General features: G+C 36.5%; 1 protein-coding gene across 1 annotated transcript; it reads right to left on the bottom strand.

Moving 5' to 3' along the window:
- Positions 1-13,458: 13,458 nt before the first annotated feature.
- eif2s1a (eukaryotic translation initiation factor 2, subunit 1 alpha a) lies at positions 13,459-19,130 on the bottom strand. Its single transcript, XM_048191871.1, has 7 exons — positions 18,970-19,130; positions 18,459-18,706; positions 18,298-18,377; positions 15,990-16,141; positions 15,704-15,908; positions 14,181-14,324; positions 13,459-14,046 (listed from the first exon to the last, which is right to left on the bottom strand). The coding sequence occupies exons 2-7, from the start codon at positions 18,697-18,699 to the stop codon at positions 13,921-13,923; spliced, it is 948 nt and encodes a 315-aa protein (XP_048047828.1). The 5' UTR covers positions 18,700-18,706; positions 18,970-19,130; the 3' UTR covers positions 13,459-13,920.
- Between the last annotated feature and the right edge of the window lie 217 nt (positions 19,131-19,347).

The following is a 19,347-nucleotide window of genomic DNA, read 5'->3' as shown; positions in this document are numbered from 1 at the left end:
CCCTGGACGCAACTAATGTTTCAATGGAAAACGGCATTTTACTGTGTATTTTTATTTATTTTTTTACAGTTATTTCAATTCAAGTCAATATATGTATGAATTTACAATATACCATGGTGCCGAATGAATACAATCATATTCATGTTGTACCCCAAAGTAGTTCAAAGAATTATGATAGAACCATAGTATGTTAAAAAACACTTTTTGGTTAGTGCCATTCCAAAGAATATTGCATCATTACATGAAAAGCATATATATCTAAAGTAAAATCTCACAGATATATCCCTACAGTTCATTATCTACAACACACAAGCTCTCAAATAAGATGCAGAACCAAAGCAGTGTCGAGAGTTTCGATATCTTTTCTGAGGGACCACTTTGGCAGGCACCATCTCCACACAGCAGTCAATTGCCTTGTAAATTACGAGGCCGGGGTAATAAAAACTGATTTGTATATCATCAGGAGTGGAGAGTGTGTCTGTCTTGTAAATTTAATTAAACAGCAGGTGCAAAATCAGGTCATATGGCTTTGATGTGCCCCATGTGAGAATGACAACCAGACAAAGATTCTAATATGGGCAGCATTTACATATTTTTGCATGGGCGCTTCTACATTGGAACAGCCATCACCTTGTAGTGCATCGAATCCCCCCACCCCCAAAAAAAAAAAAAAAAAAAAAAAAAAAAAAAAAAATCAAACAGGATTCAAATGAACAGTCACCTTCAATTTTAATAGATCTGCACCAAAATAAACGTTTAAGCTCTTCACAACAGCTTTAATGTTGCATAAATGCACCTATTACGGTCGGCTCACCCTTACTGAGACGCTTTAGCTGATACAAGGCAAATTATCAGCTCATTTAATCCACAAAACTCGAAGATATTTAAGCACCCGCTATCTGCGCACATACTGCGCTTCCTCTCAGGCTTGCAAAGCAGTGAAGCTAGAAATCATCCTCTTATTGGACGATGTGACCTGTGACATCAGTCCCGCCTCTGTCCCCACAGGACCCCGTTGATTTGATTTGACTTGCAAGAGGTGTCAGAGTCTGACCTGATGGCAACACCCATCTTGTGCTTTTACTTTCTACTTTCTTGTCTTTTTTCTGGAGGAGGTGCTGGATAATTACCACCTAGGATGTTGCCATCTGTGCCGCCTTTTCACGGTCTGTTAACTTGCCTCTCAAAAACTTTTCTGGTGGCAAGGGCCACACATGTAAGAGAGTGCACATTCAAGCATCATTAAATCCTATGCTAAAGAGGATAGACTCTACTTATGGCTCAGAGCAGTATGTCACGCCGCCCCAAAATAGGCCGTTAGAAAATCAAGTCCCAAAAATGTAATAAATTCGATGCGTTTTTGAACATCGAGGTCATGTTAGCGCAATCCGGTCCAGATCGTGCTGGCACGCGCTGTCTTTCCAAAGTCAGCCTGACCTTATCCACCTTATGTCCAGTTAGGCACAAATGTGTGGAATAAATGTTGATATCCAAGAGCCGTGACTTTATTGCGAAGATCAAGCCGGACCCGACCGGCGACAATAGCGGCGTATTGTTGTGGTGGAAAGCTGTTATTAACAAGCTGTCGGGTATTTGTACTGACAGATTCTTTGTGAAAGCCTCACTTAGGAAACCACGGTGTCAAGCTGAGCAAGTTTTTAATGAGAAATGCCAAGCAAAACACGGCACGCTGCTGCAGGAGCGAGGAGGGGTACAGGTGCATGGCTGGAAGCGGTAGATGGCTCAATAGCCAAGAGAGAGAACATATCTGTGTTCAGGATCTCCTCTGATTATTGCCACACATCATCAGAGAAATGAAGCAACATCAACACAGGTGCGTGGCAGAGGGTTATGGGAGCCGGTTTGACACGTTTTCGCGCTGTTTTATTGCTCGGGATGCTTGCTGCGCCACGCAAAAATCCAGCAGCGGTACATTATTTGATATGAAGCGGTTCATCAAAGCTGTGATACGAAAACGAAAATATTACACCAGAGAAATGCTGATTGTTTTAAGGGGAGGCAGCCTTTCTGCTTTGAAGGAAGTGCTTTTAGCTCAGCTGAGGTGGTTGATAAAGGGAAATAATGACAATTAATCCTTCGCTAAGCTCCGCCCCCACTGGATACTGTTTAAAAAACATCCCATAGGAATGAACTTCAGGTTCAAATTGATTGGATATTATTCTTACGTGGGCTGGGGTGATTTATGGCATTGCAAAGCATTTTTATCTGCTGCTTTTCTTAAAGTGAAAGTTGCAATGAAATGAAAGTAGGTGAAAGTAGCGGCAGATCTCTTCTTCTGTATTGTGACTCGCATCTGAAGTGAAATGGATTGCAGAAAAAGAAAAAAATGTAGGGTGGGGTCTTGGTTCTATGCACCGGTTGTTGTTTGAATGTTGAGATGTGGATGTAGCACTCAAAAACGGAGGCAGATGAACGCAAACTTGGAGGGGTGGGGTTTAAACCGACTTAAATGGATAGTTCACCCAAAAGCACCAAGCAGATCTCGCCCCCAGATCTCATTGAGTACCATAGTAGGAAATAAAAACTATGGTAGTCATGACACATTCACTATGGTAATGTGAACACTTTAGTTACTAATTCACTACAATGACCTGAATCAATACATAAATTAAACTACATTAAAGCAAGCTAGCTTTGAATAAGATCCCACCCTTCCTTCAGAACGCTCTCCAAACTAGCTATGCCTCCTTCAAAACACATAAATGTGCACGAGCATCTGTAAAGCTTCACAAGATGATAGACGGCGTTAAATTACCTCATGTCTCAAAGCATATAACATTACAATAATAATAAACTTAAACAACTTACAAAGCTCTAGTTGTACCACCTGACTGCTGCAGATTCATTTCAGCGTTGATAGCGTTGACGTAGAAACGCATAAATCCGAGTCTGAGGACGTGAACAGCTCTGGGTACAATATCACGGGTTGTCATCTCATAATTACGGTTACGGCATGGCATGAACGCAGCATAAGCTCGTTGTTTTGGTTCAGGAGAAACTGTTAAATACATGTTGGTAGGACATCATATCATTGCATTCGGACCTAACATTTTTATTATTTAGACCACTTCTATTATTGATTGCTATCAGGATACGAAAAGAGTTTCAACCAGTATAACAAGAAGTGTTTATAAAACAAATTGCCTACCCTACCTTAAATAAGTCCCATTAATTGACCTTGGAGCAAATGTATGAGTTCTTACAGTCATTTAGGAATGAAGGGCGACACAGTTTACAATATGAACTTCAAGACTTGTTTAAAGAGAAAAGGGGAAAATAACTTATATTCTTTCAGGGTACCTTTTCCAAGTGACTTGACAACTACATTTTGCAATGTTTTTAGAATAGATAATTCCATAAAACTGTATTCAAAACTATCAAAAAGAGCAATCCCTGCTAAAAGAACCTGCTTAAACCAGCTCAAAGTGTTTTACTGGTCTTTCAGCATGGCTAAGCTAGATGTTTAGCTGGAAAATTACCCAAACTCCTCTAAATCCAATTGCAAATCAGCTAAGATCTGGTTTAGATGGGCTTGAAAATGGAGGAACGGCAATAGTTGCTAAGGTTGGATTGGTCCTTAACGTTTGAAGGTGTGGCTTTGTGAAGGCCCAGTTCACAAGTGTGAGCGCTCAAAAATAAAGATGAGCTCACATTGATTACTTTTTCTCCATAAAAAAAGATCCAGCACTAGCACATGCAATAAATTCCTCACCTACGCTCCAGTCCCAGGGTGTGTCCATTGATTTATATGGATACGCCTGAACATTTCTAACCCAAAACACCTACGAGTCCAATAGAAATGTCATGAGCGCAGCTGAGAAAGCTCATAAACTCAGGTGAAACACTCCAGGCATCTGCCGTGCAGAGCACCGGAGTCCTGGAAGCAGACCTTTACTATTGACGAACGTGACAGTTCCTCTTCATAATGAATATTATCTAGCTGCAGCTGTTGTAGATAACATACAAGAGGGCTTGATGTGTTGGCAGCTTTGTACAAACAAGTGAGTGAAAGCTACATTTGGAACGCTCGACTATAAGCAACATGAGGACAACGACTCAAACCTGGATTGTGGTTTAGCGCCGTTGAATCGGGCCAACAGCATTAGTGCTGGCAGCAGGTTTGCTTGCGTAAGCTGAAGGCTGACGGGGCAGGTCAGGGGAATGTGTTGTGTCATCTGTAGGCCTGAACGCGTCTACACTGCACTACAGACCTCAATTCATCATCAACCTCATCATCTTCTCCTAATTAACCCTACTCCCCTGTGGAGACAACCCAGCAGCAACATGCCCTCATCCAATCAATCCCGTCCTAGACAAACCCACAGCGATCTATGCACAGGTATGAATGAACAAGTCAAAGGCTTACTGAACTTATTAATCATGTTCAACATTCACAAAAGAAGTTCGGTGAAGCAGCCAATTTGGTCCTACAAAGGTTCTTCTTACTTTAAAAGATCAAAGATTAAAGTAAGATTGACTTTAATCAGAACGGACTTTACAGTATTTATACGGTGTCATTCAATGAGTAGTGAGCCCAGCGCATGATACGTGGAAGAAAAAAATAGATATTGTTCCTATGACTTATTAATTCCTTTGTCACAACTAAATGAGGGAGCGAATTAGTATAAGATGGCCATGATTTAGTAAATGCGGGGACAAATTCTTAATTTGTGACAGCCATCTTGTTTTCATGCAGGGCTCTGTACTTTTCAGATACTTCTCACAAAGAAGTGCAACTGCAGAAATTAATCAAATCTTCCAAATATTATTTTTCGGTAATTACCTTAGAAAAATAGTATTTTTGATTGAACTTATCCAGTGGCATACTTAAAACAGCATGATTTATAGCTTATCAGATGATTTCATAATATTATACAGATTAGTCTCTTGTGACAAACAGAAAGTCACTTTACTCAGTCACAGATACTGAAAAAACGTTCAACACAAATAAAGTTAAAAGCAAAAGAGTGGGATTAAACTGTTCTGACAATGTGTCAAAAATGTAATGGTGATATTTATTACAGATTGAAATAATTTAGTTGTTTATTTACAATGTCAAATAATAAGATATTAAATATAAAATACAAAATATTAATTTAAAAGAATTGAAATATTAAGATGATTTAGTCTTTTTCATAGAAATAATCTGACAGGAAAGGATAGAATCTTATTTTTATTTTTATTTATTTATTTTTTTGCCATAGTATGAGAGTCAAACACAAGGATTCCAAAACTGCTTAAAGACATGTCAAGAACATCTTGGAACTTCTTTTTTTAAACTCTTATCTTAGAAAGTGTATTAATTTGTGCAATGTAGATCTGTACAATTACATATTACATGTGTACATTGTTTTGTTGAGTTTCAAGTGTAGAAACACTAACAGTACAAATAGGTTAAAGGGTTAGTTCACCCAAAAATGAAAATAATGTCATTTAATACTCACCCTCATGCCGTTCCACACCTGTAAGACCTTCGTTAATTTTCGGAACACAAATTAAGATATTTTTGTTGAAATCCGATGGCTCAGTGAGGCCTCCATAGCCAGCAATGACATTTCCTCTCTCAAGATCCATTAATGTACTAAAAACATATTTAAATCGGCTCGTGTGAGTACAGTGGTTCAATATTAATATTATAAAGTGACAAGAATATTTTTTGGTGCGCCAAAAAAAACTAAATAACGACTTATATATTGATGGCCAATTTCAAAACAATGCTTCATGAAGCTTCAGAGCGTTATGAATGTTTTGTGTCAAATCATGATTTGGTTCGTGTGTCAAACTGCCAATGGCTGAAATCACGTGACTCCGAACCGCTGATTCGACACGATGATTCATAACACTCTGAAGCTTCCTGAAGCAGTGTTTTGAAATCATCCATCACTAAATAATTCATCATTTTGTTTTTTTGGCACACCAAAAATATTCTTGTCGCTTTATAATATTAATATTGAGCCACTGTACTCACATGAACCGATTTAAATATGTTTTTAGTACATTAATGGATCTTGCGAGAGGAAATGTCATTGCTGGCTATGAAGGCCTCACTGAGCCATCGGATTTCAACAAAAATATCTTAATTTGTGTTCTGAAGATTAACGAAGGTCTTACGGGTGTGGAACGGCATGAGGATGAGTAATTAATGACAGAATTTTAATTTTGGGGTGAACTAACCCTTTAAGCAAATCCCATGGTTTCCCGTGGTTTCTGATACTTTGGTTCCCTCACTTGGTAGACTTGTGCAATTCAAACATCACATTAACGTGGAATATTATTTAGTGTGTTAATGTTTATGCTTTATGTTTTTCTAATCCATCTCAAAATAAGATAATTCTTTAAAAAAAAAAAAAATGGTAAAATTAATACAAACCCTGAATCACAGCAAAATGAGACAGAATCCACATAAAAAAAAAAAAAAAAAAGATTACCTAAAACAGGGGTGTCCACACTCTGTCCTGGAGGGTCACTGTCCCGCAGAGTTTAGCTCCAGCTTGTCTCAACACACCTGCCTGGAAGTTTCTAGTAATCCTGAAGACGTTGATTAGATGGTTCAGGTGTGTTTAATTAGGGTTGGAGCAAAACTCAGCAGGACAGTGGCCCTCCAGGAGCAGAATTGGACCTGTTTTATCACGATGAGAAGTGATAATCTTATCCACCTTATTTTTCAACACGGAAGTTTTTTGTTAATGTGCAAGACTTCCGATTTATTAGCTGCTATAGGGAACGAGAAGAAGTTGTAAACTGTAAAACGGTTTACGCTACAAACCAGCGTGTTAATAATTAATACAATACATCAAAATAATATGGTAAGAAATACCAGTTTGCAATATCAAGCAGCATAACGACCTGTTTTGTACAGCTAAAAATAACCAGAAGCGAATGACACCGGAAGCCAGACATGTTGGCAGCATCCGAAAACCTAGGCAGCTGACTTGTTGCCTCGCTGCCTTATCAGGCAATGACTTGTAAGGCAGTGTTTGTGCATGAAGAAACCCCACCAAACTGATTTCGGAGAGACTTCTGAGGCAGTTTAATGATCTACAGCAAAACGAGATGAGAAACATTTAATTACTACAGTAGTAATTTCTTACTAGAAATGACATCAAAAGTGGAAAATGGTAGTTAAAAATGTACATTTACACACTAGACAAATGCAACTTTCGGACGCCATCTTTATTTTTCTAGCTCAAATGTCAGAGAATGGAAAGCACAGGATTGTGGGATATCAAAGGCAGCAAAGGATACATCAATGCTGCCTTCAAAAAATGATCAGATAAAGGTATCTCAGGAGAAGTGAAGCTAACATTGGATTCAGACGTGTCTTGATGCCTTCATACTTTGAAATGTGTCCTCCAAAGGCAGCATTTTCCAGTTTTCGGACGCAGCCATTAAATTTACAAATGCCGTGCCCGTTCTGAACTGAAAAATAAGGTGGATAGAAGGGAGCAAAACCAATGGCTAATTAATATTAAAGGTGATAATGAAGGGATTCTTTTTCCAAGATATAAGCAAATGGCTCTTAATTACAGGTGCTCTCTCTCACACACACTTTACGCAGCCTTTGACGCAGCAGTGACAGAAATAACCCCTCATTAGCAGTTAATCATGTTAACCTGACTGAGTGTGCAGTGATGGGGAGCTAACTCGATTTTGCAACAAGAGATTGATTTCTTACAATTAAATGAACAGGTGCGACGCATGTAGAGTTTCAAAATTAAGAGTTCGGAACAATATCTCAAGTTTATTTCAAACAGACTTTGGTAAATAGCCATATTTTCCTTCTTTACAAAGAAGGTGTGACAATTTCAGTGACTGTTTGAAATTTCAAGTGCATGAGATCTTTAAGTTGAAAGTTCAACTTCTAAACAAAGTTTTTCTTAAATGTCCACTTAGAGCTTATTATACACAAAATATGAGATCATAAAAGGTTAAAGCTCTGCAACAAAAGATTTGTTGTTGTTGATGTTTTTGAAAGAAGTCTTACGCTCACCAAGGCTGCATTTATTCGATCAAAAATACAATAATATATTTCAAGATTTATTCATTTATTCCTGTGATGGTAAAGCTGAATTTTCAGCATCATTACTCCAGTCTTTAGTGTCACATGATCCTTCAGAAATCAAATGCTGATTTGCTGCTCAAGAATGAAAACCACCAAAGGGTTACTATGAATCACCATACATAGTGCAGATTCCTAATGTACAATAAAATCTAATGAAATATGCAGAACCATTCAAAGTTTGGACACATTTGACTGAATTTAGGTTTTTATGATCTTAAAAACCTTTACATCCTCTTTATACTTAAATGTAAATAAAATACAAAACAATATTCTACATTAAAATGCATGATTAATAAACATGATTAATTAAAATGCTTCCAAAAGTGCAAAGAAAAACACTAAGCACACATTACCACATATAAAGCAGCTAAAAATATACAGCACACTTGGAGCACATTAAATTAACAACTACACTAAAAGAATCCTAAAATGCATTTAGCTCAGAGCTCTGAACAGTGCAGGTTTCAGACTTACTGCCATAAGTATTCTCATGTGAGCACAAAACAAGCTGCTCTCATGGTCTCATTTAGCCAGACAAACTTTTGTACACCCGCTGTGTCAAGGATACTAGAACTCATAATGGGAAATTATGGCAAACTGGTACTAAAACAGCTTTATATTTCCAAAAACAAAACTACAACTACGTAGAGCTGTAATTTTACCTTACAAATGCTCAGAGGTTTATATGAGCATCTGAAAATAAAACTGAAACATTTAGGCTGACCTGAATTTATGTGGGATCATCTACATGTGCTCTTCCTTCAGAGACAGACATGTTTGATAGTGGCACCTTGTCTGACGACATCCACACAAATACACATATGTTTTGTTTTATTTGTTTTTTTCGAAAGCAACAAGCTAAATGTCTGTTTAATAAGCATTATAAAATACCTCTGTCTGACTATATCGATACAGGTAAGCGTTCAGTGGGCCTTCTTACAGGCTAAAGTGTGATACAACAGCGCCATCTTTCGGCTGGAGTTACACAGTGAGTCTATGCCAAAGGATGAAATAGGCTATTTTCTCTGACAGTGACATATTCTGAGCATGACATTTACCGTGAAGACCCTCAGCATCACAGGTGTAGCTTTACTGCTACATTAAAAAGCTGTTTCCACTGAGTTTTGGTGAAACTTGCTCATTTTTTTTCTGCACTGCGACATTAAACCAACAGTGAAATAAACCATCCCAGATCAAGTGTAATGCAAACTGGTTCTTCTTGTATACTGTAGGCCAGGGGTCATCAACTATATTTGTCCAAGGGCCAGAAATTTTCACTGCAGACACTGTAAGGGCCAGATACTCGTAATATAAAATAAAATTCGAATTGTATCCTAATATGTTATTATTTGATATACTAATTCTAATTCCAAATTTATGTTATTTTTTACATATTACCTGTACTGCTGCAAGCCACCAGGGGGCGATAGCGATATTTTAGGCTTCATATTTGTGAGGCTGTCAAGCTGTCCATCACTGTCAAGCAATTGTGCGCAAATCCCAGGCAAGGAAAATTTTGACATTTGTGAAAAAATGAGCACGTGAAACAATAAAAGATGTTCAATGAGAGAACGCGTTTATCGTCATTCTTGACTGAAGGCAGGCTATGGCACAAGCTACTTTTCAGAAGGCTTTTTTTTCCCCGTTAGATTTAAAAATAAAAACGGTTCTCATTCCGCCTTGAATAAGGCCGGCGACACACTGGCTGCGTGAGCGTCTCAGCTGCGTGGCGTGTCCGTTTTTATTTCGGCTCCCATATTTAACTATTTAACAGGTTGGAGTTTGCACACTGAGACACGCGTCTCAGGCGCGCTCGAGCCACGCAGAAAACGCGTGCATGCTAGAAATAGAACCGACGCGTGTTCCAGCCCTATCGTTCCAGCAACGGGAGTGTTCTCTGGCTAGAGCGCAGAACAGCGGAGTTTGTATGGACCGAAGTGCCTGTCTGAGCTTGTGTTTTGTTGCTTTGACATTGTGGAAAATAGAATAATAGAAACAAAATGTATTAGCGTTTTTACCCGTTATTATCAATCTAAATTAATCTCGTTTTTAATTTAACTTAATTTCGTTTTTCTTTATTTAAATTTCGTTTTTTCTTTATTTAAATTTCGTTTTTCTTTATTTAAATTTAATTTTTTCTTTATTTAAATTTCATTTTTTCTTTATTTAAATATACCCTTACTGTGCCAATTTGTTAGTCAGAAAAATATTAGACTACCTTAAAAGTATTGCTTAATTTAACAGACCTGTGTGTGTGCGTTTTATATCACTAGTGCAGTGACCGTTCTCGGAGCATAAGCCGCTTCCCGCTCACGCTGCTCTGACTGTAGTTTACTAAAAGTTTATTAATTCTGAATGTGTCGCGTCTCGCGTGTCCATCTATATTGCACCAAATGCGACACTGCACTCCCTTGTGAAGTCGATTGGATGAACGGTTCTCGAAATAATAAAAATGCAAACGGACATAAAGACACATATTCCTGCCTTTATTAGAGAGAAAAATATGTTCAGCCCCTCTCTCCGAAGCTTCGAATAGTCGATGTTCGTCAAAAAATGGTATTGGGACCAGCCCTAAACTTTTTCCTCTTACAAGGCTATTCCTGAATTCAGTATTATTCTGGGGCCGGATGGAATTTTCTCGCGGGCCGGATTTGGCCCGCGGGCCGCCAGTTGACGTTGCATGCTGTAGGCTATATAAAATAATAATAATAATAATAATAATAATAATAAATTGTGTGTAGAGAGGAAATATGGGTGTGATTTGTTTTAAATATTATTTAATGTTAAAAATAAATGATTAGGCTATTTAAAAACTATGCCGCATTCATGCTAGATGTTTCACCATTTTCACTAGGCATATTTGATTTATCTGTTCAATAAAATACCTTACTCACCTGTAATAAAAAACGCCATCTCCATGTTTAAAAATTAAAATCCCTAAATTCCCGCCTTTTTGCCAGCTACGGAAGAGGATTAGGGCCAAGCAATAATAAAAAATTAAAACCATCTCGAGATTAAAGTTGTTAAATTTCGAATAAAAACTCGTTAAATTTCGAGAAAAAAGTCGAGATAAAATGTTGAGAATAAACTCGTTAAATTACGAGAAAAAAACTCGTTAAATTTCGAGAAAAAAGTCGAGATAAAATGTTGAGAATAAACTCATTAAATTACGAGAAAAAAGTCATTAAATTACGAGAACAAATTCGTTAAATTATGAGAAAAATGTCGTTAAATTTCGAGAAAAAAGTCGAGATAAAATGTTGAGAATAAACTCATTAAATTATGAGAATAAAGTCATTAAATTGCGAGAAAAAAGTCGTTAAATTATGAGAACAAATTCGTAATTTAACGAATTTGTTCTCGTAATTTAACGACTTTTTTTCTCGTAGCCTAATTTAATGACTTTATTCTCAACATTTTTTCTCGAAATTTAACGATTTTTTTCTCGAAATTTAACAACTTTAATCTCGAGATGGTTTTATTTTTTATTATTGCTTGGCCCTAATCCTCTTCCCTAATACTCTTCCAACAGTCGGCGTATTTTTTAATTCTTTCCAAAACGGATGACTCCCTAGAGTGCTGCTTTTATGTCAACCTTTCTCGCTCGTTGTGACATGTTCCTGCTCCCACACCATAACACTCATCAGTGTAGCCGGAGCAACTTTTCTCGACACACATATGCGAGTAACATATGAATGTGTAATTTCCCGCGAAAACCATCCCGACACATCTAAAATATAAACGCTTATAATAGACTTACCATTGTGGATCATGGTAAGACAAAAACACTTCTTTTAAAGAAAGACTGATGATGTTTTGATTCATTTAAATTGCGAGCAACTAGTGTACCTTAAATAATAATAAAATGGTTCACCTAAAATTTCAGAAACTATAATTGCCATAATTGTAATAAAAAAAGTAAAATTTTAATAATAAAAAATCCTGATCTATTTAGTATACAATATGCTAACCTTTCAAAAGTCTGGGGTCAGTTTGAAAAATACAGTTACAATAGCAATATTGTGAAATATTACAAATATTAAAATACTTTTAAAAAAATTCTATTGTAATATAATTTTAAAATGTAATTTATTCTTGTAATGGCAAATCATTTTTTTTTTTTTTTTTCAAATGTTAAAAAGGAGGCGCTGTACCAACAGTAGAGGTGCAACCAAAAAATCTAAATGCAAATGAGCTGAACAAAGGTGCAACACTCACTTACAGAGCTCACTCTATTACCTAAAAATCTATTTTTTTTTTTTTCAGAATTCTTTAATGAATAGAAAATTAAAGGTGCTGTAGAACGTCTTTTTAAAAGATGTAATATAAGTCTAAGGTGTCCCCTGAACGTGTCTGTGAAGTTTCAGCTCAAAATACCCCATAGATTTTTTTTAAATTCATTTTTTTAACTGCCTATTTTGGGGCATCATTAAATATGAGCCGATTTAGGCTGCGGCCCCTTTAAATGCTCACGCTCCCCGCCCACGGAGCTCGCGCACCCTCAAAATGAATCTTTACAAAGTGTTCGTCACACAGCATGTCTAATCGCGTAAGTATAGTATTTATTTGGATGTTTACATTTGATTCTGAATGTGTTTATGCATTATACACACTGCAAGTGTTTAAAAAATGAAAATAACGAGTCTTGTCTCCGTGAATACAGTAATAAACGATGGTAACTTTAACCACATTTAACAGTACATTAACAACATGCTAACGAAACATTTAGAAAGACAATTTACAAATATCACTAAAAATATCATGTTATCATGGATCATGTCAAATTATTATTGCTCCATCTGCCATTTTTCGCTGTTGTTCTTGCTTGCTTACCTAGTCTGATGATTCAGCTGTGCACAGATCCAGACGTTAATACTGGCCGCCCTTGTCTAATGCCTTGAACATGAGCTGGCATATGCAAATATTGGGGGCGTACATATTAATGATCCCGACTGTTACTTAACATTCGGTGTTATGTTGAGATTCGCCTGTTTTTCGAAAGGTCTTTTAAACAAATTTTACATAAGGAGGAAACAATGGTGTTTGAAACTCACTGTATGTCATTTCCATGTACTGAACTCTTGTTATTTAACTATGCCAAGATAAATTCAATTTTTAATTCTAGGGCACCTTTAAAAGGAACATCATATTAAATTATATAACATAATTTGAATTATTCTAAGCGTCTTTGCTGTCACTTTTGATCAATTTAATGCATCTTTGCCAAATAAAAGTATTAATATCTTTAAAAAAAATGAACCTCTTTATTAAGGTAAAATCATGGTAAAGTTTAGTGAGGACAGATAGCTTCTGTAAGATATCTAATGTATATATTAGATGTAGCAAGCAGCACAAAGTAACACAGGACAAACTTATATGACAAACTTATATGCTTGCTTTTATTAGTTCTGCATCCACAACAGAGGGCTCTGATAAAGAGAAGTAAACTGGTTGGTTGTCTATATTTTGTCAAGAATTACAGAGGCTCTTGACCACAAACAGCATCTTTCTTGGATAAGGCTGGAGACAGAAAGGTCACTTAAAACAACCACAATGTTGAAATAGTATATCTAAATTAATACATCCCAAAGCAAAACTCTAGTGTTCATGGAAAAAATTCCTGCCACGACTCATAAGATAAGCAAATGTCCATGAACGTAATCCACTTCCACTGCCTGCTACAAGTGGAACATAAAATTCACCCTTCATCTGCTTATCATGGAAGCAGTGCTTTCCATCAATGCCTTTTCAGTCCTTGTGGTATTATAAACAATTCACTCTAACTCTCAAGCCTCCTGAATGATTATGGAAATGCTGGTTTATTGTCTTTCTTCAAGCTAGTCATCAGTCTTGGCCTCCATCTCCTCTGCGTCATCATCTCCGTCCACCTCGGCATTCTCCCTCTCCAGCCGCTCTAACTGCCGAGCCAGCTCTGTCTCATCTGTGTCTGTTACGACTTTTGGCTGTGGGGACACAGAAACAGGTCAAATTCAAATGCTACTTTCAAAGCCAACAAGATTTACAGCAGCATTTCTCAACTAAATCTTCAGTTAGCGATGTCTCCATGCCAGAAAAATGGGCTCGTAGAATTTCTCACCTCCATCTGAATGTTGAAGACCCCTCTCTTCTCTTCGATCTTCTCTTTAATGACAGCCATGGCTTGATTGAGCACAGAAAGGCCCTCTGTGCGCTCCAGTGTGGTTGTGGTCATAACGTAACGCGGCGGGGCGATCAAGTTGATCTGCGACAAAAACAATGTAATAGTTAGCAAGTCTGGATCAATAGAAGGTCTCTTTTGGTTTTGAAAAAAAGTTTACATTTAATAACTTTAAAAATCAAGTAAAAATTGCATATTTCCTTAAATCTTGAAGACATGTGAGCATAAATATCTTGATGTTTTTAAATATATTTTAAGTTAAAATATCATGAATTCTTAATTCATTATAAATATAATTTGGTATTTCTTATAAAATAAAAATTACAAACTATAATTGCTGTAAGGGTAATAAAACAGATTCCCTGATAAATTTAGTATGAATCTTAATGAAGTTATTTATAATTATAATAATATCATGAATAATTATGAATATAGTAAAGAATTATATGTAAAAAAAAAAAAAAAAAAAAAAAACAACTTTTAGTTATTAAAAAAAAAATAAATAATACAAAGAATTAAAGAATCGATTCATAAATATCACATTTTGGGGATTCGCATCACAACCTGAACTAACCCTGCCTTTCATAAATTGTCAAATTATTTGATATTTTTAGAGACTTGTTGATCTTGACAGTACTGATGGTCTGAGGAAGACCTCTCTATGATATCACTTCCTGTTGCATGTTTCTGCAAATTGGCTGCATGGTTGATTTGGTTAAAAACAAAAATGTAATGATTAATATTTTAATAAATCCACTTCACTTTTTAAAAATATAAATAATAATAATAATAATAATAATAAATAAAATAATATGCCAAACTACTTAAGATTTTCTTATTTAAAATTGTATTATTTTAAAGAGGATCTCTTATTTTTGTTATATATCAGGGCATTTTTAATCACCTTTTTGTTCCACACCACCCTAAAAATATCAAAATTAATTTAAAAATTAAAAACATGTTCAACATAAACAAGGTGTATTCAAGTCGCTGTATGTATGAATTGAATTTTTAATGCATTTTTGAATAAATGAATATATGAAGAGTTCAGACCCATAAGCAGCTAAACATCACCTCCGTTAAAAAATGAGACAATGGTATTGAGTGAGCGCTCTCCGCACATCTCCGCTAAATCCCAGTGTCAGCCCATTCAGAAATACAGGTTCGTTGGCAGAAACCGCTAAACGCCACTTCCCTTTGTCAGCAAAAGCCTCCGAGTCCACAGAAGAACCAATCAGAAGACGCAAATCGAATCATATGATTTCAAGATGAATGACGGTGTGCGTGAGCTGCTTTCAATTGCCGAGCTGCAAGTTATCATGTTTTGTCCATCGTTACAGTGGTAGTGACAGGATTTCGTGAGTAGCGAGTAAACAACAGTGTTACGTTTGCTGCTGTAAAACTGACAGATACGGATGTTTTACTATGTCTAAAAAAAAAAAACTCTTGGTATCTGTTTGTACCTTGATTGGCATGCACTCTGTTGAACACGTCAGTCCAGCCCTCAAAGCATCTTTCACTGCATCTATGCCCTCATAGCCATAGCAGGCCACCTCAATGTCCGCTCTAATCTTGACAGCCTGCGGAGTGAGTCGTCTGTTGATGTTGTCAATCAGGACAGCCCTTTCCTCCTCTGTCAATTCCAGACAATCTAAAATGGATGGGTCCCTACACAGAAAAAGAAACCACATCTTTTTCAGAAACAAGGTCATTTCATTGCCAATAGTCGATAAATGAATGCATACTTACGACACAGCCTGCTTAAAGATGTCATAGGCACCGTATCCAGGCCGCTTGTACTTCTCATCGAACACCCAAGCGGTTCGCAGGTACAGACTCTCGAGCTGCTCATCTTTGGTGTACTCTAGGACTTCAGCTACGTGCCTCAAAATGCTGTAAACCTATAACAAACATACAAACAGCATCTATGAAACCACTTCCTCAAGTGTTCAGCTGGACAAGGTAAGTCACCTTTCATTATGTAGCACTTTATACGATACAAGAGTAATAAACAGGAAAACAGCGATCAATGATACAAACTTCAAATGTAAGACAAATTCTAATTCTGCTGAAAAGCAGAATTAAGGAAGAAGAGTAGTGTCATTATTCAGTTCAAGTCTTGATTCAATTCAGTTCAATAACTGTGTAAAGTTCATCAATTATGAAACAAGTTCAATACGGCTATAAGCAGCTCTACAGAAGACAATAGTGCCATCATTATGCAGCTCAAGTCAATTCAGTGTTGATTCAATTCAGTTCAATAACAGCATCGGATGTTGCAAAATTAGTACGTTGAATCAGTTATAACACAGCTCTGTGTCATTATCCAGCTCAATTCAGTTCAAGTTCAAGACAACATCTTTTTAGTCACCACTTGACCCAATAATACTGACACTTACGATCACTGCTTTTAGCTTCTGACCAAGGCTGTATCTCAATACTAGTTTTACTTGATCTTAGTGCTGCGTTCGACACTACAGATCATAAAATACTCTCAGATCGACTACAAAATTACACTGGTATTCAGGCACATGCATTAAGATGGTTTAGATCGTACCTATCAGACCATCACCATTTTGTCTATTTAAATGGGGAAAAATCTAAGATAACGTCTGTAAATTATGGAGTGCCGCAAGGATCTGTGTTAGACCCTCTGTTCTGTTGTTTCCAATATATATATGCTGCCACCTGGTAATATTATAAGAAAACACAGAATTAGTTTCCACTGTTATGCCGATGATACTCAGTTATATATTTAAACACGACCAGGTCAGCCTCTTGTGAAGACTTCAGATGCCTCAACACTTGTGAAGAGATGACCCAAACCCCTGCGAGGACTTCAGATGATGCAACTCTGGATCAACATGCACCAATGCAAATTTTTTTTCATTTGTTAACATGTATTCATTACTTCCATGAACTCATCGTTTCTGCCTTAAATTAATATATTGTTTAAATTAATAGATGCATGATTTGTATATGTACATATGTGCAAATCACCATACAGATAAATATGAATTGAGCTTTTCTAATTTTTATATATATATATATATATATATATATATATATATATATATATATATATATATATATATATATACACATAGATACATGCATATATACATATAAAACACCTTGTCACTAGTCACAGCACTCATGTATTGTTGCCCTATTGCTAGTTTGATGGCTTCTATTATTCTCATTTGTAAGTTACTTAAATGTAAATTAAATGTAATCAAATTAAATGTGATTAAATGTAGTTCAAGATCGATCATATTAATGAATATTTAGAGTCTTTAAAGGATTAGTTCACTTTCAAATTAAAATCCTGATAATTTACTCACCCCCATGTCATCCAAGATGTCCATGTCCTTCTTTCTTCAATCAAAAAGAAATTTAGGTTTTTGATGAAAACATTCCAGGATTATTCTCCTTATAGTGGACTTCAATGGACTCCAAACAGTTGAAGGGCAAAATTATAGTTTCAGTGCAGTTTCAAAGGGCTTTAAATGATACCAGACGAGGAATAAGGGTCTTATCTAGCAAAATGATCGGCCATTTTTGAAAAAAAAATAAAAATGTAAGTTTTATAAACACAAACAATCGCTTTGCAAGTGCTTCCGTATTCTTCAAAAAGCTTACGCTCTATGTCAGCTTTTTGAAGAATATGGAAGGCGGTCTGGCAGAAGCACTTGCAAGGCAATCATTTGAGTTTATAAAGCATATACATTTTTATTTTTTTTAGAAAATGACTGATCGTTTCACTAGATAAGACTCTTATTCCTCGTCTGGTATCATTTAAAGCCCTTTGAAGCTGCACTGAAACTGTAATTTTGACATTCAACCGTTTGGAGGCCATTGAAGTCCACTATAAGGAGAATAATCCTGGAATGTTTTCATCAAAAACCTTAATTTCTTTTCGACTGAAGAAAGAAAGACATGAACATCTTGGATGACATGGGGGTGAGGACATTTGAATTTGAAAGTGAACTAATCCTTTAAACCTGGTCAAAGTGTTCAAAGTGTATTCACCATTAAACAGGAAAGGCATACTCACAGTTTTAGATTTCGTGAACTTGTCTTCGCATTTAATGGCCTCTTCAGGTGACACTCTTCTTTTGGATAAATCAATGTAGCCTGTGGAAATGTGAATATCACAGGATAAAATAGATGAAAAAAAAAAAAAATCAAGAAGCTTAATTTCAAACACAGTCCCACCTTTCTCCTTATCCACACGAATGACCACCACACATTCATTGCGTCCGATGCGGATGAGTTTGTTGATGGACCTGATTCGTCTTCTGGAGAGCTCGCTGAGCAGGATCATGCCCTCAATGTTGTTGTACTCCAGCAGACTCACATAGGCGCCCATCTCCGCTATTGATCTGACATTGACCATCACCACATCTTCCACCTCTGGAAACCGGTGCTGGTAGAACCTACAGCTGAGTCCTGGCATCTTGAACCTGGCAGAAGGAAAACTCTAATGTGAGAATGCTGTCTAAGTAGAAAGCTCACTAGGTTTTGAGACACAGCCAGAGGATGTGCAATGAGAAAAGCTTCTCAGTTAAACAGCTATTTACATGGAAAAACTTCTCTAAAGTGTGAAACAATGTAAACGGCAAACCATAGACTATAACTGGGAGACTAACTGAAATGAAAACAATTTAAGTTATCACAAACCACCACATTACTTTCTGTCACAACAACCATCATCTCTTTCACTTACCGATATACAGGAGAAATGTGTACTAGAATTTAGTTAAAGTCCGTTGTTGGATGATGAAAATTCAAGTGCATTTATACAAAATAAGACGTAAGGGAAACGGAACAGCGCTGTCTATGCTCTCTGTTTCATCAGCATGTTGAAAACAGGCGGAAGCGGAAGTCACTCTTTTGTTCGTGGCTTGTTGAGTTGCTCTGTACCGCCATCCAGTGATTCGGATATTTGAAAATTATTTATTTTGTTCTTTAAAATTCCCATAGTAAATATTTACATTATGTAAACACATAGACAGTATTCATAACTCATTATGTCACATCATGGTACTTCTATTTAATATCAATATCTCAATATTTATTGAGAGTGGTTTGTTATGGGTTTGTC

This window comes from Megalobrama amblycephala, linkage group LG5, assembly GCF_018812025.1.
Source record: "Megalobrama amblycephala isolate DHTTF-2021 linkage group LG5, ASM1881202v1, whole genome shotgun sequence".
Classification (NCBI taxonomy): Eukaryota; Metazoa; Chordata; class Actinopteri; order Cypriniformes; family Xenocyprididae; genus Megalobrama; species Megalobrama amblycephala.
This window is presented reverse-complemented; position numbering and strand designations above follow the sequence as displayed.

Bases quoted from the DNA above. Each gene is read 5' to 3' on its own strand.
- eif2s1a (XM_048191871.1), bottom strand. From the start codon at position 18,699: ATGCCAGGACTCAGCTGTAGGTTCTACCAGCACCGGTTTCCAGAGGTG. The intron at 15,909-15,989 runs GTAAGTATGCAT...TTTTCTGTGTAG, and splicing joins ATCTTTAAGCAGGCTGTGTC to GGACCCATCCATTTTAGATT. The intron at 14,047-14,180 runs GTGAGAAATTCT...GTGTCCCCACAG, and splicing joins TCTTCAACATTCAGATGGAG to CCAAAAGTCGTAACAGACAC.